Source organism: Carcharodon carcharias, chromosome 26 (assembly GCF_017639515.1).
Source record: "Carcharodon carcharias isolate sCarCar2 chromosome 26, sCarCar2.pri, whole genome shotgun sequence".
Classification (NCBI taxonomy): domain Eukaryota; kingdom Metazoa; phylum Chordata; class Chondrichthyes; order Lamniformes; family Lamnidae; genus Carcharodon; species Carcharodon carcharias.
Window position 1 is genome coordinate 11,573,400 of NC_054492.1, and position 27,735 is coordinate 11,601,134.

General features: G+C 42.1%; 1 protein-coding gene across 2 annotated transcripts; it reads right to left on the reverse strand.

The window, feature by feature from the left end:
• On the reverse strand, nucleotides 1-27,735 carry zgc:158785 (uncharacterized protein LOC791214 homolog). 2 transcript variants are annotated; one of them, XM_041175164.1, is made up of 6 exons: nucleotides 27,644-27,735; nucleotides 27,277-27,360; nucleotides 11,967-12,237; nucleotides 4,392-4,587; nucleotides 1,070-1,279; nucleotides 1-838 (listed from the first exon to the last, which is right to left on the reverse strand). In XM_041175164.1, exons 3-6 carry the CDS (start codon nucleotides 12,155-12,157, stop codon nucleotides 680-682), a joined length of 756 nt encoding a protein of 251 aa, XP_041031098.1. In that variant the 5' UTR covers nucleotides 12,158-12,237; nucleotides 27,277-27,360; nucleotides 27,644-27,735; the 3' UTR covers nucleotides 1-679. The 2 variants fall into 2 exon arrangements, with proteins under 2 accessions (XP_041031098.1, XP_041031096.1); XM_041175162.1 differs by lacking the exon at nucleotides 27,644-27,735 and having other exon boundaries at nucleotides 27,277-27,457.

Below are 27,735 nucleotides of genomic sequence, written 5' to 3' on the forward strand. Positions count from 1 at the left end.
ATAAAACGCACGTGGGACCTAGAAACAATTTTTTTGCTCATTTGATTAAAGTGCCAGTGTGTGGCATACAATAAACCGTTTTGAAGCCTTGGAGATAAATCACGAATGGGTGGTTAGTGTCCGATGGAGCACTGCAATCCCTGACGGCTCACTGCCAGATAATGAACCGTTTGCAGCAAAATCCATGTGAAGCAGATAATTTGCCACAGAATTTAATGGCTCCATATTTAAATGAACATCAGTTCAGAGGGCAAGCTACTTTTCCTCCTCATTCTCATTTTCCTCATGAGAAAATTACTTTTCCCTGAAAAATAATTTGCCACGCATTTAATAAGCTTTATCAAGTAACATGAGAATTCTCACAATTAAGAATCTCGCTCCCATTTTTGGTAGGTGGAAAAAGAATTCGTACACAAAGGGAAAAAGAATTTATGGTTTCCCACCAATTCAAACATCCTTTGCCTTGATCACCATTAAATGGTAATAGCAAAACAGTCCCTGGTACAAATACAGCAAAGGAAAGGCTGGTTAAGAACCATGCAACTGCCTAGTCTACACACTTCACCCATCTCCACGTTGCCAAAAATGCATCCTTGTTATTTTTCTGTAACAATCCAGAAGATTGGTCCCTCCAATCAGCATGGTGTGTTTCCACATTCAAGGCAGTTCTTTCAAAAAGTTAGACAATAGTCTCTTTGGAGACAATTATGCTTGAGTTTTGAGCTAGAAGACTGGGTTTGTTGCTAAGTAACACTTGTGATTTTGGAATTAGCAGTTTGACATTCTGATTTGTCCGCCTCCATTCTTTGAACAGCCGGATGTGGTACCGAAAAGAAGCCTGCAGCCAAAAGTAAGCAAGGTACATTAGGTTTGACATCAGTTTGGTAGATTTTTGTAAATGTAAGTTGTCTCCCGTTAACTCCTACTTAACAATTTGATTTTTGCACATCCTCAAAACTTTTGACAGTGGCTTTCAAAACATTATGTTCTAGAATCAATGTACTGAATGTATAAAAGTATACTTCTAAATCAATTATACATAGTACATATGTTTACAAAAGATACTCACAGTGGTCCAGAGCAGGTAAATTGTAATTAGGACAGCTGAAAGGATGAGAAGTCCAACTGCTTCTACACTACTACTGAAGTAAAAATGGTCAACTGTTCCTTGGACACACAGCCAGCCTGACAAACTGGCCAGTGGAGTAATGAAAAGAAAACAGATAATGTCTCCACATAGCATCCTCCTCTTCTGTTGTAGTGCAGGATCCTTCAGCCACTGAAAAAATGGATGAGTATATAGAATAAAAAGAACTGCATGAAGTTACCTGTTAATGATTATCTGTGAAAGGCACTGTGTGGATCGTTCTGTGCCGTTCTCAGATCAGTAACAAATTCTCACAACTGTCCAGCCTGTTGCCCAACTGCTACAAAAAAAATTACCTGAATTTCCAAGGCTGCTGCTCACATTAAGGCAAAACAGGAGATTGTTTAGCATGTGAAATATCATGTATTACTCTGCTGCTACAGATTGGCTGTGTGCCCCTTCTAGGCGACAAACTGATATAAGTGGTAAATGGCTGGGTTTATTGAATGGTTAGTTGGCAGTAAGGTGAGAGATTAGGACCCTAGCCTTGTTGGTGGAAATAACCTTAAGTCATTGTGCTCTGGTACTTGGGTGTGAAGCGTTTTTCTATACATTAAAAATTGATGGCGCAGTGGGTAGCTTCCCTGCCTCGGAGCAGAAGCTCCAGGTCCAAGTTCCACTCTGGGACCCGATAGCCAAGGAAGATGTGCTCAAAACCTGGCCACACAGGTTGGGTATCGACTTGTAATTCCTTCCAACACATGCCAATGGCAGGCAGTAAGAGCGGGAGAAACCTGATCAGCCATGTGATGGTAAGAAATTGGAGCCTCTACCATCAATATCCATAGCTCCAGGCTACAGTATGTTGCTACAGCAACCCAGTCCCCTTGTGGGGGCGAGGCGGTGCGGCCAGTTGGCTGGATGACCAACGTTAAGTTGGTTCGATCCTTGTTCCAACTGGGTGGATCAAGGCCTCCTTGCCCTACCTGTGGTAGAGGTTGTGGTGCTGTAGGTTGGAACTGCTTTCAGGTAGAGAACTCAAAGAAGAAAAATTGATGAATGCAAACATTTACAAAGCGTGATACAGAACTTTGCATGTGTTAATGTACAAAGCCTGAAATGTAGGGCACACATGACAGACTGCAAGTGATGACAAATTTTATAATTTTGTAGAAGCTAGTGTTGACTTGACCATTTCATTTGCAATGAAAACCATTTTACCCAGGTCTACCTGTTCTCTTTCAGTCTATTGAAAGCTGATATATCAGCATAAATATTGATGGGTGACTCATATGACGCTGAACTCTCAGAATTTGATTTAATATAAGAGCCCCCGAGGCAAATGCACCACTTCAATTTTTACAGAGATTCAAAAATTGAATGATCGTGGCAACTGAAAGGTGTAATTACGAATCCATTCTCCTATATAAAAAAACTGCATTTTCAAAGTCATTCTTTCAAATCAATCGTTCATAGAATGAGATAAACCAATACAATCATTTGAAAAGTTTTGCACTGTGTTACTTTATCAGGAATATAAAATGGGTAACCTGGACTGGAGCTTACAGCACATGATGTCTTGCTAACTGTCTAAAGCAGCCAATCTCTTTAAGTCCAATACTCAGGCACTCCTTGAGGGGAAGTGATCTAAACGGGCAACTCGTAAAGGCCAATTGCTGAAGGAAGCTCTGTGGATGGGCAGTAATGCCTCACTCCTACACTTGATGAATGGCCAGGTAATTATTATTTATTAAAGATCATTTACTGAAACTTAACATCTGAAGTCTAGTATTTGAGTTTTGGCTTCTGAAGTGTGATGGATGCATGCTGAACACAGACTTTACATCAACAAAACATATAAAATCATAGAAATGTACAGCACAGAAGGAGGTCATTTATCTCATTGCACCCGTGCTGGCTCTTTGAAGTAGCAGTCATGCTTAGTCCCACATTCCTACTTTTTGGTCATTAACCTGTGAGTTTCTCATCCTGAGGAAGCTGCCCAACTTTCTTTTCATATTATTATTCCACCACCTTTTCACAGAGAACGTTCCAGATCCAGACAACTCTGTTATCCACATATCCCCTCTAGATGTTTTGGCAATGTTTTATCTGTCACCTCAAAAGAATTCTATCAAGTTAGTCTGACATGACTCACCTTTAACAAAATCATACAGGCAGTTAGTCCATGCCTTTCCAAATATGAGATTATTTTGTCTTTGATAATGGTTCCATAACTTCCTCATCACCAATGTTAGACTGACTGGCCTGTTATTTCCTGGCTTAGCCCTTTCACTTTTCTTGTACATGGTAGAACGTTAGCAAACCTCCAGGCCTAATCTGTACCCAATGAGGATTCAATTGCCTTTGCTTCTTTCAGCAATCTAGGATGCATTCCATCTGGGCCAGATAATTTACTGACTTTCTGTTATTATCCTGTTCATAATTTCCCTCTGCTTTTTAGATGCAACTGTCACAGCATCCACATCCTTTGTGAAGACAGAGGCAAAGTATTTATTTAATATTGTAACCGTGTCCTCTGTCTCTGCATGAAGATTTCTCCTGGAGTCCTTGATAGGCCCAACTTTTTCCTTTAGCTAACTATTTATATTTCATATGTATAGAAAATGTCTTGGGTTCAATTTAACATTACCTGCTGATCCTTTCTCTTAACTTCTCTTTGCACCCGCCACCCCATATTAATGTTTTCAATTCCCTCCTATACTTTCACTCCATATCTATAAATCATACTTCCTGTTGTTCAATGATACCCATTCATTTTGTCATATGGAAGGCAACAAGGGTTAGACTTAAGTATTTAAATTCGATTAGATAAACCGACCTTTATTTATACATAATGTGCTTGTATCACGGTGGAATAAGGAGTCAATTCTTTTCGGAAAATTAATTTACTGAAATTTTTTATTTTAAGGTCTTTGTATACCCCTATTTTTTTCATGGCTGTTATCAATTAGACTTTTTTATACTTCCATTAAGTGTCCTTCGGTCAAATGGATAATAAGTCACAGATTTCTCAATGACTACCATCATACAGTCAGCCCAGGCAGTGTCTAAACTTTCCCATCCCTTAAGATTTTGTACACTCCAAAGCATAAGAATTCTGTCTAATATGGCAGCTGACAATTTAGTAATTCACACACAACTTTGACAAAAGGTTCCATTGGCCACAATCCACCAAGTTATGAAGCCTAAAAGGTTAACATGAGTTTGCAGAGTCACTTATTGTCCTATATTGTATAGCCTTGCTGGTTTTCTTTCAGAAACAATGCAAGTGTAACTTTACCTCTGTCAGTGGTCTTGGTATTCGCTCCAAAGCAAATTCAAAGTGACATAGTTCACAGTGGCTGGAACAAGATGCTGCCAGCCACTGTTCGAGACAACTGCGATGAACGGTCCCCAAAGTCCCAGAGCACTCGCACGGCGAGAGAAGATTCTCCTTATCATTGGGTTCATGGCAAATTCTGCAGATTGGAATATCACTGCACACAATGGAAGAGAAAATTCTAATAATTATCATCTTTTATTTAAGACTTGGGTGTTTTTATCTATTTGTTTAGAACACCAAATAATTAGGCATATATCTTCCATTAACAGCTCCACTAACTTCAGGGGTGAAATTAGTCTTGGGCAAAGCAAAAGATAATGAATTGACAACCAGTTTTACAATATTCTCACTTCAATGGTAGAGAATATTGGTAAGTTTGTAAAATGGACTGTGTTTGATGGCACCTATTCTGTGCTACTATCCAAGACCAATTTCTACCCCACCTTACCCTTCATATGTACAATGAGATGGATTGCCATTCATTTGAAATTATTTTAAAATAGTAATTTTAAATTCCTTTATGGATCACTGATTAAGCTTCAACTGGAGAATTGCATCCAAGGAAGAGTGTCAAGATCTTAGTGTGGGAGCAGAGGAGATATACTGGAATCGTACCACGGATAAGGGAAACCAGTTATAAGGAAAGGCTGGAAAAGCTAGGTTGTTGGGGGTGGGGTAAAATATATTAAGGGCTTAAAGTGATGAGTTTTGATAGCGAAACTGTTTCTAATGGCAGGAATATTGGTAATCAGAGGGGAGATGAAGAGATTTATTTCTTTTTTAATTTGCACACTACACTGCCTGAAAGGGAAGGGGAAGCAGATTCAATACTACTTTCAAAATGGAGTTTGATGTGTGTGTATATAAAAAAATTTTCAAAAAGCCAACACAGGAACAATGAGCCTAATGGCCTCCTTCTATGTTCTGGGATTCAATGATTTTAAATGGTTTTTTCAAAGCTCCCTGAGGGGTAGAGATTATCCATAGTTTCATGGGACCTTTAGACTAAATACTGGGGTAGCAGACTCGATGGCTTTTCATATGGAATGCCCATGCTGGCCTAATGTTATTTGGGGATGTGACCTCAAGTGATTGGACAAATCAGTTAAAACAGCCAACTGGAAGAATCAAAGCCAATATCGTGGTACCTCAGTTTGAAGTAAGAGTTACTTTATGGAACTTTCCCAGGTATTGCTAACCTTGGAAAATAAGGGCAAATGTAGATGTTTTTAGACCTGAAAATATTTTTGTATTGCCTTATCTTTCATTAAAAAGGCACTCCGGCAATAACTTGTCTGTTCAATCTCAACTTATCTTAAGGTTTTCATTTCACATCAAAGATATATTGCAGGTACAAGGCAATAAATAACCTTTGTGTTTTCATAAACATGTTGTGAAATTGGATTTTTCCCTAAGTTTGCTTTCCTGATAATGCTTTCAGCATCTGGTGAAGTAGCTAGGTGCACAATCTGCTGTGCATCCCATATAACTTTACTGCTGCTGACTCAACAGGGCTGATCCTACAGTACATGGCCAAATTGTCCCAAAATATTGGGGGGGCAGGCAGGAAAATGACGTTGAGGCCATGATCAGATCAGTAATAATCGTATTGAATGGTAGAATAGGATCAAGGGGCCAAATTGTCCAATCCTGCTCCTGTTTCTTATGTTCGTATGCCCTGCACCAAAAAAGTGACAGCAAGAACCAAAGGAAGCATTATGATCAGTTAATAGGAGAAAAACATTAAAAGGAAGGATTTTTGTTCCTTGTAATAAATATGCATTTTGAGCTGTGTGTGGCTTTTCATTAGGAACAAATCAATAAATAGATACAGGTAACAGCACTGAATGATCAGAATCGCATTTTATTTGGGTGCTGCATCAATATGTGGGAGTATAGCACGAGTAAATTCACTCAAGTGAGCCTGATATCATATCTGCTAGTGGCTCAAAGCGGTGAACAGGCGTAATAGAAATGGCTATCATTTCCCAGTGTCACAAGATCAAAAATATTCTTGTATTGCCTTATCTTTCATGTAATAAGAAATTCTGAGGTATTTAGTTTCTGCTATACAACACAATCCAAAAATTGTTATCTCCAGTGTTTTTGTTACTGGGCTGAGAGTAACGTTCCCCCTAATTTTTTTTCCTTTCTTCTGAGATAAGTGATTTGCTGGGAGTTATTCCAAGAGTGTGGGCAACGACCTGTTCAGTTAACCATTCTTCAAGTATGAGACTATAAAGTGAATGTGGGCAGGCTATTTGACCATGAGGTTTCTTTCCTGAGCTCTTTCCTGTCCTCACCCTCAATTCACAACCACACAAATTCATTTCACAATGCATTCAGATGATTGCTCTGTAGCCATTCACACCTTATCTGGACACAACCTTTGTCTCTTTCCTATACCCATTATCACTCTCCTTGGCTTTTGCATCATGAAATCTTTTGTTAGTTAATCTCTGTTGCCTGTCACCCTATCACAGTACTTCCCTTTGTTCTCCCTGCCTCTCTCTCTCACCCCACCCCCCCCCCCCCCAATTCTATTGGCTTTAAACGCTTACATTTTTGTTGTATAAGGGTGTTTGGCATTGCAAGGGTTAATGTGGGACTGGAGAACAGTACAGCCCACAGCATGATGTTGGGAGTCAAATGACAGTGGACAAGAGACAAACGTATGAAGAGAATCAAGGAGAAGTCAGTATGAAGTTGGCTCCTGGTTTGATCCATACTTTGTACAAATGTAAATAGTTCTGTATTACCAATAAACACTACTGTTCAACCTTACAAGCCTCGGAGCCCCTTAGGGAGACCTACTGAACAAACCCTTACAACATGGTGTAAGATCGTGAACGAAACCAGAACCGAAGAAGCTGGTCAAGGACCCCAGGGTCAGAAAAACCAAAGGAACAGCATCCTGACCGGACTGAAGTGCACCTGAACTGAAGACACAACTGGGGATCATTTAAGTAGAAGCCCCATTGTAGGTACGAAGGCTGAAGGACAGAAGGAAAATCCACTGTGCAGCTGGGGGACTCCACCACAGCATGTGGAGGTCCAGTGTGAATCCCCATCAATTGCAGAGTCAAAGGACCTAGCAAGGGTGAGCAAAAATTCACTTCTAAGGCTGAACGAGCCTTTAGAGGTCTTCAGGCCATTAATCAGTCAGAGCTGTCCATTTCATTAATCATAACAGCCAGCCAGGTTTCAGACGGCTGAGGTTCATACAAAAAAAAAACACAAACTTAAAAACTCAGCCAAAGACGAGAACTGCCTTTTAGTCACCTTCTCAAAAATGCTCTGAAGGCCCAAAGTCTTTGATTAAAAAATTCGCTGCAAGAAATCAATCCCTTTCAGGACTGGTCCACGATCGCTGTGGGAGCCCACCAAAACCCGACAAGCACAGAAGCAGAATTGAAAAAAATGGTTACTGCAGCGCCATCCTTAAAAGTAAAACAGCAGTGAAAGCTGTAGTCCTCTGAGCTGAAAAGCAGCCACAGATAATAAATCAACCCTACCTGATCAATTTGGACTGATACAAGGGCCAGACCAGGTACAGAATTGAGGGCTTTGGCAGAAACAATTTTCAAGATACATGACAGCTTCAGAATTAGATGACAGAGGCTGAACACGTGAATATACTACTGTACTCAGTAGGTCAGACAGCCAATGACATAATTGCGAGGCAAGGAACAAATGAATCTTCAGATAAGTTGAAGATGTTCTGAAATCCTTCGAGGCCTACTTTAATTTAAGAAGTAGTAAGATTTCAGTGTGAGCAAAGTTCAACAAGCCAGTCCAGCAGCCTGGAGAACCTGTGTTCTGCCATAAACAAATTATATAGATTGGCTGAAGGCTGTGACTACGGCGACCTTACATCACAGCTCATACGAGACTGAATGGCAGTCGGAATGGCTGATGATGACCTTTTGGACATATTATAGGCAAAAGAAGACCTGGGCTCTGGAAAAGGCAATCTAAATAGTCAGGCATTCTGAAATTTGCCAGCAACATCGGTCCATTTTGAGGCAAGGTTAAACTACGGTATAGAACAAGCCCAACTGTCCAGCTCATAAGGCATCAAAAGGCCAGGGAGACTCCAGGCCAAGGAAGACAATATTCAAACAGACCACACAGTAGTGGGAGACCATGTCAGCACTGTGGAGCCAAAAGACCTTGCAGGCGGGGTTATGAAGCAAGTACAGTGACAACTGAACGTGATGACCAAAAGTGGGTGGGGGGGGGCGTTTTTTACTCCCCCATCACTCAGCGGACGGAATGGTGTTGTGGCATGGTTGCAGTTCCGAAACCAAACAAGTCCATTTGCATCTGTGTCGACCTGACGCTACTCAACAAGACAGTGGTGAGAGAAATCCACCCAACGACTGCTTGACCAAGCTCTCCAAAAGCACAGTGTTTTCAAAGCTCGATGCTAACAGCGGCTTCTGGCAACTTCCACTAGACGAGAAGTCCAGATTTCTGACTACGTTTATCACCCCATTTGGCAGATTCTATTTCAGCTGCATTACCTTGGCACCTGCGGTTTTTCAATGCACAATGTCAGCCATCTTAAGACCTGGAGGATGATGCTTTGGTCCATGGCACAACTATTGAGGAACACAACAGGAAGCTCACGGCTATCTTAGAATGCTTGCAGGAAGCAGGGCTGACACTGAATGAGAAATGGGAGTTCTGTAAGACTTCTATTTGTTTCTTAGGACATAATGTGAGCCGTAAACGCATCATGGCGGACCCACTCAAAACGAAGGCACTCAGCGAGTTCCCAACCCAATCATCTGTTCCAGACTGCCAAGGATCCCTGGGCATAGTGAACCAGTTGGCAAAATTTCTGGCCAACCTGGCGCAGGTCACACAGTCCCTATGGCATTTCTCAACTAGAACCAGGCTTGGTGCTGGGATGCACACCAAGAACAAGTATTCAGTCACATCAAAGGTATGCTGCTCTCGCCTAATATCCTGGCTCACTACAATCTACCCTGCCCACTACAATAGCAGTGGATGTCTCCTTCACAGGCCAAGGGCAGTTTTATTCCAGAAGCAACTGGATGGAGGGGGCTGGCCAGTGTGTTACGTATCTAGAGGACTGTCAGACATAGATATGGTACGCTGTTATTGAAAAGGAAGCTCTCACAGTCACGTGGGCTCATGAGAGGCTCTCTGGCTACTTTGAAAGCCACCATTGAAATGGATCATAAACCACTGGTCTCGCATTTAGACGAGAATGAATTCTGGGGGCGGCATCTTCTTAAATTCTGAGATTCTGCTTGCGTTTCATGTGCATTCAAGAGAAACATCAAATGACTGCAGACATACGATCGAGGGTCGCAGTCGACCTTCCTGCAACACATGATGTTAACCTCATCAATGAGCTGGAGTCGTATTCCCAATTGGTGAGAAAACAACTGCCGGTTGCTTCAGGAAATACGTTGGGAGCAGTGGCGAGATGAGGAATGTGTCCACATGTGTCGTTGCTGCCAGCAAGGGTGGTCACAGCAAAGGCCAGGTGGCAAGGTGATGAAAATTTGTTTTGAACAGCAGAAACACCTCACCGTGATAGACGATCCGCTGGTATACGATGGGCGAATTGATCATTCCAGTCTCCCTTCGGCCGAAGATTCTCCAACCAATCCAGCAAGGCCACCTAGACATTACACCTGGAGCACACAGGCCCAGTCTGCGGTGCAGTGGCTGGGAATATTGAGGAAAATTGAAATGATCTGAGGTCTGCGTAGTGTACAAACCTGTCCAGAGGGTGCCCCTTATCCCCACAAAATTCCCCACCAGGCCACTGGAATGGATTTATTTGTATTTAATGGCAGGTTCTTCCTCATCGTGGTTGATTTACTTATTCTGATGGATCGAAGTGAAGCAGTTACGCAAGACTACCACCAAGGCGGTCGTTAGTCCTTGAAGGAAGCGTTTTCGCACCATGACATCCCGGTCCAGGTGGTGTCCAACAACAGCCGCAACTTGCAAATGAACGCTCCACTCAATTTGCCGCCTGTTACTGCTTTCAACACTTCACCAGTTCCCAAGGTATCCACATCCTAACAGTGAGGCAGAAAGAGACGTCTGCACCATTAAAACCCTTTTGAGAGAAAAAACAGAAACTTCCCAACAGCACTTTTAACAAATAGATCCACCTCGCAATGTGGATTGGCCCCATCAGAGTTCCTCTCAACTCCAAACCCTGCCAAAGAAATTAATCACAGGATTGGTAGTCAATGGGCTACCAAAAGATTCAGGACTGAGAACAATCCTACAGGCTGAGACCAGTTTCTGCCAACAATGGGAGGTACCATAAAGAAACCTGTTCCAGTTACGCAAAAGAGACCAGGTTTGGATCAAGGACCTTGCAAGGGAGGGTATCACTGTGTGGAGAGACTATGCTCAACCAAGCTCATAACTGATACATACCCCAGCGGACATGAGGTGGAACAGGAGGAGACTCCCCCCTCATCCCTCGAGGCGAACCTCCTACTATACATTTAAGCAAATCAGATGGAGACAACCAACTCCAAGCCAACAAAGTTTGCACAAAGGAACTGAGCCTACCACTCCTCCAGGTGTGATCAGAGTGAGACCTGGAAGAATTGTCGAGCTTCTAGTCCATCTGAATTTATAAAGTTAGAGACTTGTGGGTGGGGTTGGGAAAGAAGGGATAGCATGGAAAGAAAGATTGTGCTGTAAATATGTTGCGTAAAGACTTTGGGGAAGGTGTAGTATAAGGATGTTTGGCATAGCAAGGGTTAATGTGGGACTGGAGAACAATGCTGCCCACAGTATGATGTAGAGAGTCACATGGCTGTGGACTGGAGTCATACAGCAGAATTTTACAGCCCCTCCCACCGACAGGATTTTCTGGTCCCGCCGAAGTCAATGGACCTTTGGACGATTTGCCGTATTTTCCAGCCCCACCCCCGCCACGATGGCCCTGTAAAATTCCACCCAGAGTTGTATGGGAAGTCAAGAAGAAATCAACACAAAGTTAGCTCCTAGTTTGTGCTGTACTTTGTCGATATGTAAGTAGCACCTTCTTTAGTCTTTAACACTACCATTAGCTGTGTTACCAATACACACTACTGTTCAACCTGACTGGCCTCCGAACCTCTTAGTGAGACCTTCTGAACAAACCCTTACAACAATTTCTATTTTCCCTCTGTCCTGATGAAAGGTCATCACCCTGAAACATTAACTCAGTTTCTCGCCACAGATCCTGTCAGACTTGCTGAGTTTTTCCAGCAATTTTTTGTTTTAATTTCAGATCTCCAGCATCTGCAGTACTTTGCTTTTGTTATAATGGCAGTGGGAAACTAAGTTTGTCATTTCACATAGTATGCAAAACACACTGGAAGCTGGAGCGTTTGGGATTTCCCCGTTTTCTGATTCCTGCTCACCGAGTTACTATTAGTGGAATCATGAGTTGAACATATTATTGTATAATAATCTTCAACAATTAGGAGACACGTTTCCAAATGCAGAGCCTGTAAGTATTTAGTGACTACAGAAACTAACCTAGGAGTAGTGTTAGTCATGACCACTGATGATGGGAGATGTCCATCACTGCTTGAAATCTCCATCACATATTGTGGCTTCTGTCCATTCTCTGACAACAGATTGACAGATCTGGCAATTGGTGGGTTGTAACATGCATTGTTCAACTGGCATTCTGATGCCTGCAAGTTAACAGTCTTCATGGTAATCATGTGTCAAAATCATTTTGTCCAATTTATTACGTCTCCCTTTATTCCAAATGTAGAACTGAAGTCATTAATATAGTATCCACCTTAAGGGGGAGAAAACAGAAATTACTGTGTTGTCTATTCTAACTATACAATGCTAAGAACATTTAAACAAATCTGCATTTTCATCTTTATTTGAACACGCATTTTATTTAACCAAAGTATAAAATTAATAACAATAGCTCCTTTAACATAGTAAAATGTCCCAAGGCTTCACTGGAGTGTAATCAAAAAATTGACACAGAAGCAAAGAAGAAAAACAAAACCTTGGTCAAAGAGATACATTGAGGACCATTTTAAAGCAGGAGAGAGAGGTGGAGAGATGGGGAGGTTTCTTGGGTGGTGGAATTCCAAAGCTTAAAACTTAGAATCTGAAAAAATGGCTGTCAATGGGGAGCTGAAGGAAGTGAGGGATTGCACAAGTGGCTAGAGAGCGCTTAGATCCAAAGAGTTGTAGGGCTGGAGGAGGTTACAGAGGTAAGGAGGGCAAAGCCATGAAGGGATTTGAACATGAGGATGAAAAATTTAAAATCAAGGTGTTGGTGGACAGGGAAGCAATGTGAGTCAGTGACTGTTGGGTGACGGGTGAACGGAAGTTGCAGCGATTTAGTTTACGGGCAGCAGAGATTTGGACAAGCTCAAGTTTATCGGGTGTAGATGGGAGGCTGACCACAAGGGGCATTGGAACAGCAGCGTGTGGAGGTAACAAAAGCATGGGTGACAGTTTCAGCTGCAGATGGGCTGAGACAGGAGCCTGAGGCAGGCAATACTTCGGATGTGGAAGTAGACAGTGTTGGTGGGAGAAAGTAAGGAGTCGGAAGCTCAGTTCAAGGTCAAGTAAGATGCAGAGGCTCGGAGTAGTCTAGTTCAACCTAAGATAGAGGCCAAGAAGGAGGTTGGAATAGGTGAGCAGTGAACAGAACAAAAACAGAATTGCCTGGAAAAACTCAGCAGGTCTGGCAGCATCGGCGGAGAAGAAAAGAGTTGAGGTTTTGAGTCCTCATGACCCTTCAACAGAACTAGGTGAATCCAAGGAAGGGGTGAAATATAAGCTGGTTTAAGGTGTGTGTGTGTGTGTGTGTGTGTGTGTGTGTGTGTGTGTGTGGGGGGGGGGGGGGGCGGGGTGTGGAGAAGTGGAGGGGGGTGGTGTGGTTGTAGGGACAAGCAAGCAGTGATAGAAGCAGATCATTAAAAGATGTCACAGACAACAGAACAAAAGAACACATAGGTGTTGAAGTTGGTGATATATATCTAAACGAATGTGCTAATTAAGAATGGATGGTTGGGGAATTAAGGTATAGCTCTAGTGGGGGTGGGGGGAGCATAAAAGATTTAAAAATATTTAAAAATAATGGAAATAGGTGGGAAAAGAAAAAGCTATATAATTTATTGGAATAAACAAAAGGAAGGGGGAAGAAACAGAAAGGGGGTGGGGATGGAGGAGGGAGTTCAGGACCTAAAGTTGTTGAATTCAATATTCAGTCTGGAAGGCTGTAAAGTGCCTAGTCGGAAGATGAGGTGTTGTTCCTCCAGTTTGTGTTGGGCTTCACTGGAACAATGCAGCAAGCCAAGGACAGACATGTGGGCAAGAGAGCAGGGTAGAGTGTTAAAATGGCAAGCGACAGGGAGGTTTGGGTCATTCTTGCGGACAGACCGCAGGTGTTCTGCAAAGCAGTCGCCCAGTTTACGTTTGGTCTCTCCAATGTAGAGGAGACCACATTGGGAGCAACGAATACAGTAGACTAAGTTGGGGGAAATGCAAGTGAAATGCTGCTTCACTTGAAAGGAGCGTTTGGGCCCTGGGATGGTGAGGAGAGAGGAAGTGAAGGGGCAGGTGTTACATCTTTTACGTGGGCATGGGGTGGTGCCATAGGTGTGGGTTGAGGAGTAGGGGGTGATGGAGGAGTGGACCAGGGTGTCCTGGAGGGAACGATCCCTATGGAATGCCGACAGGGGGGGTGAAGGGAAGATGTGTTTGGTGGTGGCATCATGCTGGAGTTGGCGGAAATGGCGGAGGATGATCCTTTGAATGCGGAGGCTGGTGGGGTGATAAGTGAGGACAAGGGGGACCCTATCATGTTTCTGGGAGGGAGGAGAAGGCGTGGCCCCAGCTATGCCTGTCTCTTTATGGGGTATGTGGAACATTCCTTGTTCCAGTCCTACTCCGGCCCCCTTCCACAACTCTTTCTCCGGTACATCGATGATTACTTCGGTGCTGCTTCATGCTCTCATCGGAACTTGGAAAAATTTATTAATTTTGCTTCCAATCTCCACCCCTCCATCATTTTCACGTGGTCCATCTCTGACACTTCCCTTCCCTTCCTTGACCTCTCTGTCACAATCTCTGGTGATAGACTGTCCACCAATGTCCATTACAAGCCTACCGACTCCCACAGCTACCTTGACTACAGCTCCTCACACCCCACCTCCTGTAAGGACTCCATCCCATTCTCTCAGTTCCTTCGCCTCTGTTGCATCCGTTCCGATGATGCTACCTTCAAAAACAGTTCCTCTGACATGTCCTCCTTCTCCCTTAACCGAGGTTTTCTACCCACAGTTGTTGACAGGGCCCTCAACCGTGTCCGGCCCATCTCCCACGCATCTGCCCTCATGCCTTCTCCTCCCTCCCAGAAACATGATAGGGTCCCCCTTGTCCTCACTTATCACCCCACCAGCCTCCGCATTCAAAGGATCATCCTCCGCCATTTCCGCCAACTCCAGCATGATGCCACCACCAAACACATCTTCCCTTCACCCCCCCTGTCGGCATTCCATAGGGATCGTTCCCTCCAGGACACCTTGGTCCACTCCTCCATCACCCCCTACTCCTCAACCCACACCTATGGCACCACCCCATGCTCACGTAAAAGATGTAACACCTGCCCCTTCACTTCCTCTCTCCTCACCGTCCAAGGCCCCAAACACTCCTTTCAAGTGAAGCAGCATTTCACTTGCATTTCCCCCAACTTAGTCTACTGTATTCGTTGCTCCCAATGTGGTCTCCTCTACGTTGGAGAGACCAAACGTAAACTGGGCGACTGCTTTGCAGAACACCTGCGGTCTGTCCGCAAGAATGACCCAAACCTCCCTGTCGCTTGCCATTTTAACACTCTACCCTGCTCTCTTGCCCACATGTCTGTGCTTGGCTTGCTGCATTGTTCCAGTGAAGCCCAACGCAAACTGGAGGAACAGCACCTCATCTTCCGACTAGGCACTTTACAGCCTTCCAGACTGAATATTGAATTCAACAACTTTAGGTCCTGAACTCCCTCCTCCATCCCCACCCCCTTTCTGTTTCTTCCCCCTTCCTTTTGTTTATTCCAATAAATTATATAGCTTTTTCTTTTCCCACCTATTTCCATTATTTTTAAATATTTTTAAATCTTTTATGCTCCCCCCACCCCCACTAGAGCTATACCTTAATTCCCCAACCATCCATTCTTAATTAGCACATTCGTTTAGATATATATCACCAACTTCAACACCTATGTGTTCTTTTGTTCTGTTGTCTGTGACATCTTTTGATGATCTGCTTCTATCACTGCTTGCTTGTCCCTACAACCACACCACCCCCCTCCTTCCCACACACACACACCTTAAACCAGCTTATATTTCACCCCTTCCTTGGATTCACCTAGTTCTGTTGAAGGGTCATGAGGACTCGAAACGTCAACTCTTTTCTTCTCCGCCGATGCTGCCAGACCTGCTGAGTTTTTCCAGATAATTCTGTTTTTGTTTTGGATTTCCAGCATCCGCAGTTTTTTGTCTTTATCTGAGCAGTGAACGGAGTTTGTGGTGGAGGCTGAAGACGATGGCTTTGGTCTTCGTAATGATTAATTGGTGGATATTTCAGCTCGTCCATGACTGGATGTCAAATAAAGCAGCCTTTCAATATAGAGGCAGTGCTTGGAACAGGATGTGGTGAGGTAGAGTTGGGTGTCTTTACCAGATGTGTGTAATCTGACATGCTTTTTTAGATGATGTCACTGAAGAACTATATATAGATTACAAATTAGAAGGGTCAGGGATCGATCATTGGGAGATTGAGGTTGAGAACACAAGCCAATTCCAGGAGATTCTCTAGCTGTAACTGGATAGTTAAGAATAGAGCCAGGTGATTGCAGTCTCATTTAGCTGAACAATGGAAAAGAGGCTTTGGAAGAGGATGTTGCGGTCAACCAGGCTGCAGACTGGTTGAGGACTGTTAGTGCACCACAGTCACAGCAATATACATAGGGTATTTTTGATTCCAGTTGTTCTTGTGCTGTGCCTGGGGTGGAACCCTGATTAGTGTGGTTCAAATATGGAGTTGTGAGAAAGGTGAACATAGGTTTAGACAGTGCCAATATGTTTTAGGATTTTGGAGACGAAAGCAACATTGGAGATAGGGCCAAAAACAAAAAATGCTGGAAAAACTCAGCAGGTCTGACAACATCTGTGGAGGGAAAGACAGAGTTAACGTTTCAAGTCCAGATGATTTTTCAAACTCTGGACTCGAAACGTTAACTCTGTGTTCCTCTCCGCAGATGCTGTCAGACCTGTTGAGTTTTTTCAGCAACTTTTGTTTCTGTTTCAGATTTCTAGCATCCGCAGTATTTTGCTTTTATATTAGAGATAGGGCAATAGTTTGATAGTTTGCAAGGACAAAGAGGTCAAGGTGGATTTTTTTTGAGGTGGTGGGGGGTTATGACGGTGGGTTTGCAAGAGAAGAAAGGAAACCATGTATTGTAAGAGAAAGCATAGGGCTCAAGAATGGAAGTTGTGTGGTCAGCAATTTATTGGGGATAGGGTTGAAATAAGGTATAAGAGAAGCAATTTTTAAAATGACAACCTTTGACATTTGTCAATTGTTTGAGATCAGCTTATTAGGGTTTGTCTTCTTAATTTTGTTAGTGGGATCATGGACTGGATTACTCATCTTCAGTTACCATCATCTTTGCATCTTTGATACATCATGGATGATTTGTCAAGCCAACAAAGAAGACTGCCATATTGTCCCATTGGCTTAAAAGTAAGATAGGAAGGTACCTAAAATTATCTGATCTCATCAAGGGCATCAGTGAAGATGCATGAGCTGGCTACTGTGCTTTCTCCTGATCACAAGGCAGCGACCCCCGACTGGGATTTTGCATGTTTGGATAGGTTTGAGCTCAGATGTGATATTGTAATCAGTTTGCTGCCCTTCACTATTAAGACTCACACTTGACACCTGGGCAATTAAACGAGGTACCCAAGAATTAAAGCCAGTTGCTGAGTCATGCCCCAAAGACTTGATGCTTCTAGGAGACGATAAATTGGGAGACAATTGGACAGAAAATTTTGAAAAAGACACTTAGATGAAACAGTACGATTGTTCATTTTCTGGCCTATGTAATAGTCCTTTCAGATGACCAAGAAAAGATTGAACTAACCTAATTGCAATATTTTGAATAAAATGGAAGAATGTCTTTGTAGAAACATAGTCAGCAAACCTTTTCTTATTCTTGGTGACAGAACAAAGGATGATTTAATTATTATGACATTGTGACCTCATCACATCTTAGAAACTGTTACAGATTGATTATTTGATGCTGTTTTTTTACTCGTATGAAAGAAACAACCAAATCTTCCCAAGCTATATTTTATACAGTGAAGTGAATAATAAAATCTACTTTTTTCTTAATTTTAAAAGTGAAGTATAATCATGGACAACTCCTCTCACCTTACTTTATAAATGTAAAATTTGAGTTAACATTACCCCGGATTATCCTGAGTACCATTTTCCAGCTAGCAATGTGAACAGCGTCCCACCACCTGGTTCCTAGTACAGCTCTGAGATGTATCACCCAGCTCCCAATCTGCACAAGTGTTCCCTACCAGTCCCTATTGTGCTTCAGAAATTGAGCTCCTGATTCTTGATGTAGCCAGATATTATGATGATGGCTGCCCCATCCTGTCAATGGGACTGTAGAGACAGCCAAAGTCAAGGCTCTTCCAACTTCCCTTTGCAACCAACTTTTTGTCAAAATAGATAACAGAATATGAAAACAGGCAAGGTTTTGGGGCCTTGATAAGGGACAGGTGACTGTTTTGCCAGAAAAACCTTGAAATATTAACAGGTAGATTTTACTAACTCTCCAAGCCCAGGTTAAATCAGGTAGTAATAGTATTTATAATAATAAAAATCTGATGAAATGTATTATTCACCATAGGAAATTGTTGAGATTGTATATATTTTGATTCATGAGATGAAATTACATAGAATTTACAGCACAGAAAGCAGCCATTTATGCTCCACACAAGCCTCCTCCCACCTTATTTTGTCTAACCCTAACTTTGTACCCTTCTATTTGTTTTTTCCTCATGTCCTTATCTAGCTTCCCCTGAAATGCATCTGTACTATTTGCCTCAATTACTCTCTGTGGTGGTAAGTTCCACATTCTAACCACTCTCTGAATTAAGAGGTTTCTCCAGAATTCTTTATTGGGTTAATTAGGGATTATTTTATATTTGTGGTGCCATATTAATTACAGTTATTCTTAATTATACCAGTAGGAGAGAAGCTGAAGTAGTTGGCACCTATATGGAGCTGCAGGTGGTTAGGTTTATGCGTTCTTGAAATATCTGGGTATTTCAGAAATCAGGTATAGATAATGAAATAAAAACAGATAAATTTGGAAAAACTCAGGTCTGGCAGCATCAGTGGAGAGAGAAACAGAGTTTCGAGTCCATATGACTTCTTCAGCTGAAGAGAGATAGAAATGTGATGGATTTTATATTGTTTGAGGGGATAGAGCAGGTGGAGCAAAATAGGAGGTCAGGGATAGGTGGGAGCTCAGGAGAGATTTGACAAACATGTCATGGACACAAGACAAAAGGAGTGTTAACGATAGTGTTAAAGACTAAAGAAGGTGCTGATGGTAGCACAAAAGTAAGATTGCAGAATGTGTTAATAGCAAAACAAGGGTCAGCGCTCTTTGAAAGCAAAACATAAGAACAAGAGACAGATGCCCCTATGTATGTATATGTATGTATGTGTATGTGTGTGTGTAGGTGGTGGGGTGGTTAGGGAAAAAAATATGGGATTAAAAAAGAGGTCAAGATGGAGGAGAGAGTTCATGATCTGAAGTTGTTGAACTCAATGTTAAGTCCAGAAAGCTGTAAAGTGCCTAATCGGAAGATGAGGTGCTGTTCCTTCAGTTTGTGTTGGACTTCACCGTAACTAACCTTTATGTAAAGGTAAGATAGCAGAATGTGTCAATAGCAGAACAAGGGTCAGTGCTCGGTGAAAGCAAAACTTTTTCACAAAGGTAGGGGATTCTTACCTTTATGATAACGTTTTGCTTTCACATAGCACTGACCCTTGTTCTGCTATTAACACATTTGCTATCTTACCTTTATGCCGCTATCAGCTATGCCACTATCAGCACTATCTTTAGTCCTTAACGCTGCCACTAACACTCCCTTTGTCTTGTGTGCATGACATCTTTGTCAAATATTTTCTGAGCTCCCACCTATCCCTAACTTTCTATTTTGCTCCAACCCATCTTAAACAGTATAAAATCCATCACATTTCTATTTCTCTTTAGCGCTGAAGAAGTCATACACACTTGGAACGTTAACTCGCTTAAACGTTAAAGTTAATGAAAGTATTTTGTTTTTATTTTAGGGACAGATAATGTATTACTGCACACCATTTCCAAAATGCTGCCATTTCTAATTGTAAAACTTGCGAACAAAGGCTTTATCTGTAGCAGCAAAAGTGATGGGAGTGCCTATTTTCTACATTTAGGCATGTAGGCATTTCCTGTTTTGGTTACTTTGCACTTAAATACAGTGAGGGAAGTCACAGATTAACATACAGAAATCTCACGCAATTTTAGGCTCAAAGCCAACAGAAACAGGGGAAAGCAGAATATTTTTCAGGTTTCTGGCTCCCTAAAGGTGCGGGGCATCATGGACAGTACCACAGTTATGATTCCACCACCAATCTAATGGCCTACATGAAAATTAAACCTCAGGATGTACCACAGCCAATGAAGTACTTAGCCACAGTTTTAATATGGGAAATATGGCAGCCAATTTGCACACAGCAAGGTCTCAAACAGCAGTGAGAAAATGAGATTTTTATACTGATGTTGGGTTGAATATGTAAATAACAGGTGATATCACTTGCAAAAATGTCTATTAGCCTTTAGTTTCCATGAGACAGTGGTGGCAGGTGTCCTGAAAGATGGACCCACTAGGTCAGTGCATGTTAAAGTTCACTGCTGCTGTCACTTGCTCCATGCAGTATTGAAATGCAGAAAGCCATTCCCTATGACATCCACCAAGCTTGTAATGCCACAGCCCAGTTGCTTCAAGAGATCCGATTACATAATCTCGGATTAGGTTGGTACTTCAGTGCTGGAGTGAGGAAGTCTTCAATGTCAGAGCTTTTTTGGATGAGGCAATAAACCCCACCCTATCTGGCCTCTCGGTTGGGCTTAAAAGATTCCATGGCACTATTTTGGAGTTCTCACCTGGCCAATATTTGTCCCTCACCTAATATCGCTATAACAGATTATTGAGTCATTATCATGTTACTGTTTGAGGGGTTGTGCTGTATGCAAATTGCTGCTGCTTATCCTACATTACGACAGTGACTACGCTTCAAAAGGGTACTCAATTCACAATAAAGTGCATTCAAACATCCCGAGGCTGTAAAAGCTGCCATATAAATACAAGTCTTTCTTTCTTTCCTGCAAAACTGACCAATCAAGGCAGTGGCCAACATTTTGTGTCACTGATTCGCTCTCTCTCTCTTACTAAATTAGCTTCAGTTTCCAACCAGGCCCTCCAACATCTTAATGAATAAGAATGGCACAGCACAGACGAAGGCTATTTCCTGGTTTCTTCCCCAGAGCTCATCAAATGATTTCCCTTCAAATATTTAACCAATTCCTTTCAAAGTTATTAATGAATTTCCTTCTACCATCTGCTTTAGATTGTTGTCATGACTGGATTGCACTCTCCTCATCTCACCTCTAGTTCCAATTATTTCAAATCCATGTCCTCTAATTGCCACTGCCACTGGAAAACAGTTTCTCCTTATTTACTCTATCAAAACCCTTCATGATTTTGATCATCTCTATTAAACTTCCCTTCGATCTTCTCTGCTCCAAGAACAACAACCCTAGCTTTACTGGTCTCCCTATGTAACTTTATCCACATGTGAATGTATTGAGCAATGGAAGCCTGTACTATCTGAACACTGCTCCTTAAACTTGGTTGATTAGCATGGACCCAAGACATTAAAGGTGGAACAGACTAGTGTCTCCACATGAAACCTGATATTGCACCTAAGGCAATCCAAATTTCTTGGTGGTCTGCATTGTACATGACGGAGCTTTATATAAAATGTGTGTAATGTAGCAGCAAGTGTTTCACATATGTTATGCTTGGCAGGCTGTAGAACAATCTCTGTGATGTGAGAATCCGTTCATTGATTTGTAAATGTTGTTTGTTAGATGGCGCCAATTCAAGACTCTTTCCTTTGGCAGAATTTCCTTTGTCCAGTAAATGTTGGTAATTTACAGGGAAACAATATTGCAGTTGTGTACTACCTCATATGGCACATCACGTGGTAAGGCCCCAATCAATTATTCTTACATTATTAACTTATTTGAAGTATACAGCAATTTTTAAGTTACAGCATGTAATTGTTTTTACATTCCCCTATATCCATATAAATGATAATCATCATAATCCATTGATTATGAGCTCAAATTCCACCATGGCAAGTTGTGAAATTTAATATTATAAATCTGGTCATTTATGGGTTTTATCAGAAAAATTACCATGAAAGCTTCTGAATTATTCTAAAAACCCAACTCATTTGCTAAAGTCCTTCAGAGAAGGAAACCTGCCATTACTGCCTCGTTTGGCCTTCATGTGACTTTTTTCAAGTTTATTTGTTCACGGGATGTGGCCTCACTGGCTAGGCAGCATTTATTGCCCATCCCTATTTGCCCTTCAGAAGGTGATGGGTAAGCTAAGTTCTTGAATTGCTGCAGTCCGTGTGGTGTAGGAATGCCCACAGTGCTGTAAGGATGGGAGCTCCAGGATTTTGATCCAGTGACAGTAAAGGAACAATGATATAGTTCCAAGTCAGGATGATGTGTGGCTTGGAGGGGAATTTCAGGTGATGGTGTTCCCTTGCATCTGCTGCCCTTGTCCTTCTAGGTGGTAAAGGTCACAGGTTTGGAAGGTGATGTCGAAGGAGCCTTGTTGAGTTGCTCCAGTGCATCTTGTAGATGGTACACATAGCTGCCACTGTGTATCATTGGCAGAGGGAGTGGATGTTGGAGGTAGTGGATGGGGTGCCAATCGAGTGGGCTGTTTTGTCTTGGATGGTGTCAAGCTTCTTGAGTGGTGTTGGAGCTGCAGTCAACCGGGCAAGTGGGGGATATTCCATCAGTATTACATCACACTCCTGACTTGTGTCATGTAGATGCTGGGCAGGCTTTGGAGATTCAGGAAGTAAGTTACTTGCTGTTGAATTCTCAGTCTCTGACCTGCCCTCGGAGCCACAGATTTATATGGCTGGTCCCAGTTCAGCTTCTGGTTAATGTCACTAAATGTCAATGGGGCGATGGTTAGATTCTCTCTTGTAGCAGATGGTCATTGCCTGGCACTTTGGTGGTGTGAATGTTACTTACCATTTATCAGCCCAAGCCTAGCTTTTGTCCAGGTATTGCTGCATATGGACACAGACTGCTTCAGTATCTGAGGAGTTGTGAATGATGCTGAACATTGTATAATCATTAGCGAACATCTTTCTGACCTTATGATAGAGGGAAGATCATTAATGACGCAGCTGAAGATGGCTGGGCTTAGGACACTACCCTGAGAAATTCCTGCAGCAACTGCAGACCCACAGTACATGGCTAACCCTTGATGCTCTCTAAAGAGGTTTATTTAGTTAGAAAACAATTAAAAAGAACTGATGGACCCCATTCACCTTCCCAGGCTTGGATAATAAATTTGCCCTTGATACTATCACCCAAATCCCAAGGACAAATTAATTTTTGAAATCAGTCTTAGTTAGTTGTGTGAAGATCCCTCCAATTGAAATTTCAAGTGGCACAATCTGCCTGACTGAACAATAAAAATATATCTAAATAATATCTAATTTGGAAATTTAAAAAACTAATTTCCAGTATTTTTAACCAATTTGTTTGAGTGTTTGCAAGTATATGAGTATATGAATGCCTGACAAGTGTGCATGAGTGTGATACAGGTGTGTGTGTGTGCATTGGCGGGGTATGTGTGTGCATGCAAGTGTGAATATTTTGTGTGTGAGAATGCGAGCATGTATATGAGTGTTAGAGAGAGACAAATGACAATGTCCTCCAATTAAACCAATCATCATAGATTTTTTCCCAATCTATAAATTTCCAAAAGCACATGGAACAAATGGGGAGAAAAAGGGAGAGAGTATCAATTTTCACTTTTATCACTGGGCAGAAAATAGGCAGCAGCAGCTCAGCCCCATGTTACACAGCTTGTGTCCATTGACTTCACTCGAAACATCAGACTGCCAGTCTACTACTGCCCGTTTTCAGCCTGGTGTTTTGTTTTTCTTCCAGGTTTTCCTCTCTTTAAAATTTAGTCTTATAAATAATGTTTTTAAAAATGTTTGTTCGGTGTCCACAGCTCACATTAATGGCTGCCTGAGAATTTTCTGCTAATTTTTCCCTGTGTTTAGAGTTTTGTACTGTGAAAACTAAGATTTGCAGCTCCTGGGCAGATTCCATGTTGCTCTTTGTCTCCCTTTTTTTGTGATCTTCCCCTTTCCCCTCTATTTATGTGATTTCACCAATCACAATTTGCTGGTTTCTGTGATGTGTTGCATTAGCAACCTTCTAAATCATTTTACATTGCATGATTTCAGTAATTATTTAATTTCTTTATATGCTTTTATTGGTCTTTTTGTTGCCAGAGGAATATCCGGCATGATTAGAGAGTTGTGTTGCATCAGTTAAATAAATAGTTAATTTTAGCAGCAAAAACATAAGCAGGAATAGGACAAATGGCCCCTTGAACTGGCTCAGCCATTCAATTAGATTACAGCTGATCTTCTACAACTCCACTTTCCTGTCCTGTCCCATATCCCTTCATTTCTTTCATGCTCCGAATTATGTTGCAAGCTCTGGAGCAATCATGTCCCACCTTCTAACTCTATTGAGCCTGACCAGTTCTTGGTCTTGATCATGGCCTTGCAACAGCTTGGGAGAATACACTGATAATAAATGATGTGTCTGGCTTGTTGTGGATAATCCACAGCTGCTGCTGATGTATGGCAACATTTTCCTGATATGCAGATCTAAAGAAAATGATATCCTTTTAGGAAAGGAAATGCTGCAACCTGTAGTCATGGTCTAGAGGCTTGGATTAATAATGTAAAAAATTTGAGTTCAAGTTCAGCACTTTGCACATCAAAATGATGGAAGATGCTGTTGACAATGTTATTGAGCTGCACTTACTCACTAATAACCAGTGATCAGTTAGAGTTCTGCCAGGGCCACTCTGCTCCAGACTTCATTACAACCTTGGTCCAAACATGGGCAAATAAACTATATTCCAGAGGTGGGATGATAATGACTGCGCTTGACATCAAGGAATGTGACTGGAGACATACTAGCGCAAAGGGAGATGGTTGTTGGAGGTCAATCAGTTCAGTTCTGGGACATTGTTGCAGGAGTCCCTCAGAGTAGTGTGCTGGGCCCAGCCATCTTTACCTATTTTATCCAGCATAAGGACATTCACTGATGATTTGCAGTGTTCAGTCCCAGGCGCAACTTTTCAAATCATAAGTGGCAAGTAACCTTCATGCCATGCGATGGCCATCTCCTATAAGAGAAAGTCTAACCACTTTTCCTTAACTATCAGCAGCATTACCATCACTAAACGCCCCAACATCAACATCCGGGGGTACTAGTGACCATCCCTAATGGCTCTTAAGGTGGTGGTGATGAACCAGAGGAGCCACATAAGTACTGTAGCAGGTCAGGGGCTGGTATGCTGTGGCAAGTGACTCGCCTCCTGACTCCCAAAGTCTGCCACCATCTAAAATGCACGAATCAGGAGTGTGATTAAATACTCCCCATTTGCCTGGATGAGTGCAGCTCCAATAACACCAGAGGAACCAGATACCATCCAGGACAAACCCCATCCACCACTTTCAACATTCACTCCCTCCACTAACACAAACTGATAGCAGTGTGTACCATCTACAAGATGAAAAACAGCAACTCACCAAGGCTCCTTCAGCAGCACCTTTCAGACCCATGACCTCTTATGTCTAGAAGGATAAGGGCAGCAGGTAATTAGGAATACCATCACCTGCAAATTCTCCTGCAAGTCACACATCATCCTGGCTTAGAAATATATCACCATTCCTTTATCGTTGCTGTGTCAAAATCCTGGCAGTCCCTGCCTAACAGCAATGTGGAGGTAACTAAACCACATGGACTGCAGCAATTCAAGAAGGCAGTTCACCATCATCTCTTTAAGGGCCATTAGGGATAGGCTATAAATGCTCGCCCAGCAAGCCCCAAATCCCAGGAATGAGTAATTAAAAACATCCCCACAAGGCAGAATGAGAATTTGAATTTGGTTTAACTCTTTGAGAACTGTGTTCCTCCATTTGTGGTCTCTTGTGCATCCCCGATTATCTTCGCTTCACTGTTGGCGGCCATGTTGTCAGCTGCCTGAGGCCCAAAATCTGGAATTCTCTCCTACACCACCCCACCCTCCTCCTCCTCCTCCTCCTCTCCCTCTCCCCTACCCCTCCCCCTCCTCCTCCTCCCCCTCCTCTCTACCCCACCCCCTCTCCCCTCCTCCCTCCCTCCCCCTCATCACCACTTCCCTTAAGATGCTGCTTAAAACTTCCACATGGGAATCAGTGTCAACATTTGGTAATGCTCCTGTGATGTTTTACTATGTTAAAGGCAAGACATATAGAAATATAAAAATTACAAATGTTGAAAAGAACAAATCTGGAAGTTAAGAAATTGTAATCAGTAAAAATGGCCATCAGGATGTTGGATTGTTGTAAAAGCCCAACTAGCCATGAATATCCTTCAGGGAGGGGCACCTGTCATTCTTACCCAGTCTGGTCTCCATCTGACTCCAGTCTCACAGCAACATGGTTGACTCTCAGTTGTATCAATTTATTGCTCAGAACAACCAAGGATGGGCAATAAATGCTGGCCTTGCCAGTAATGGCTGAGAATGATTTTTTTTTTAAAGAACATTTATGTATCTCAACCCTGCAATAACTGGCTAAATGATGGTGATATTAGAAACTGTTTTTCTGCACGAGTGTCTCAGTATTCCACTTGTAGCTTTATTTCAGTGTAGTACATCATTTAGACCTAACCATAGTGACTATCAATACAGCTTATGCTGTGAGATATGCATTCAAGCTCAACGTTTATTATAGATATGGATTAGACTCGTAGAATAAGTAGGCTGGACCTGCAGGTTTCTGTGCTGAGTAGCCATGAAATCCAATTAATGTGCCGATTTTTCAAAGTGTAAATGCCAGGTTTACACTCGTAAATATACGTGTACAAATTTTAAATGATAATCTATGCTTCTTAATCCAAATCACCCTGTTAAATAATTTACAAAGCACGTGAAAGGGAAACTGGAGTAAATCGATTATAACACAGGCCAAATCGTTCCGAAAAGACTGACCTGCCCACAATAAATAAATGTACAGCACGTACAATGGTATGGCAACATAATTAATAAGTTAAAAAAACACATGATTAAAAGCTCTGGGACACCATGTTTTTGAAGAAAAATACACGACTTTTTTCACATGTTGCAGAAATGTGAATGATTTTAGCGAAAGATGCAATTTTCATTTCTAAATGATTTGAAATGACCACATTCCATATTCAGCGCTAAAACCATCAATGGGAGTGAAAACAACCCTCTAACTCTGGCGGCAATTCCAACTATATATATAAAAAAAAGTTTTCGTGGTTGAAATGTTAATTGCAACATTCGCTTGTACGAAACCTTCCAAATTTTAAGTTAACTTAACCAACCTTAATCACTTCGATGTCGAGACTTGCAGCCTTTCACTCAGCAACTGGTGACAAACAGCTCTCAATGGATTCCCAGGGTAGTTTCTGAAACGGATGATGCTCATTGAAAAAGCGAAAAATAAAACCTTGTCTAGTATTGTATCTCGCTCGCAACAATTCATGTTCGTTTCAAGCCCCCATGACACTTTTCTGCAACTTTTCTAGGTACTGCCAAACCCCTCACGCACAGTTACAAATCGATTCCGATCCAATCGTCTCAACCAACACTGGTTAATTATTCGCTGATGTGCTGAAGCAAAATAACAGGCAACACATCAATCAATCACAGAACTAGAAAAGGTCCAAATTCCCGGTGCTGTTTAAATACCTTTTGATATGCAAATGTTTCAAAATAATATTCTGCAATTGTGCAATGTATCCAATAATTAATCCTGCACACAAACAAAGGCCCAGTGAAGG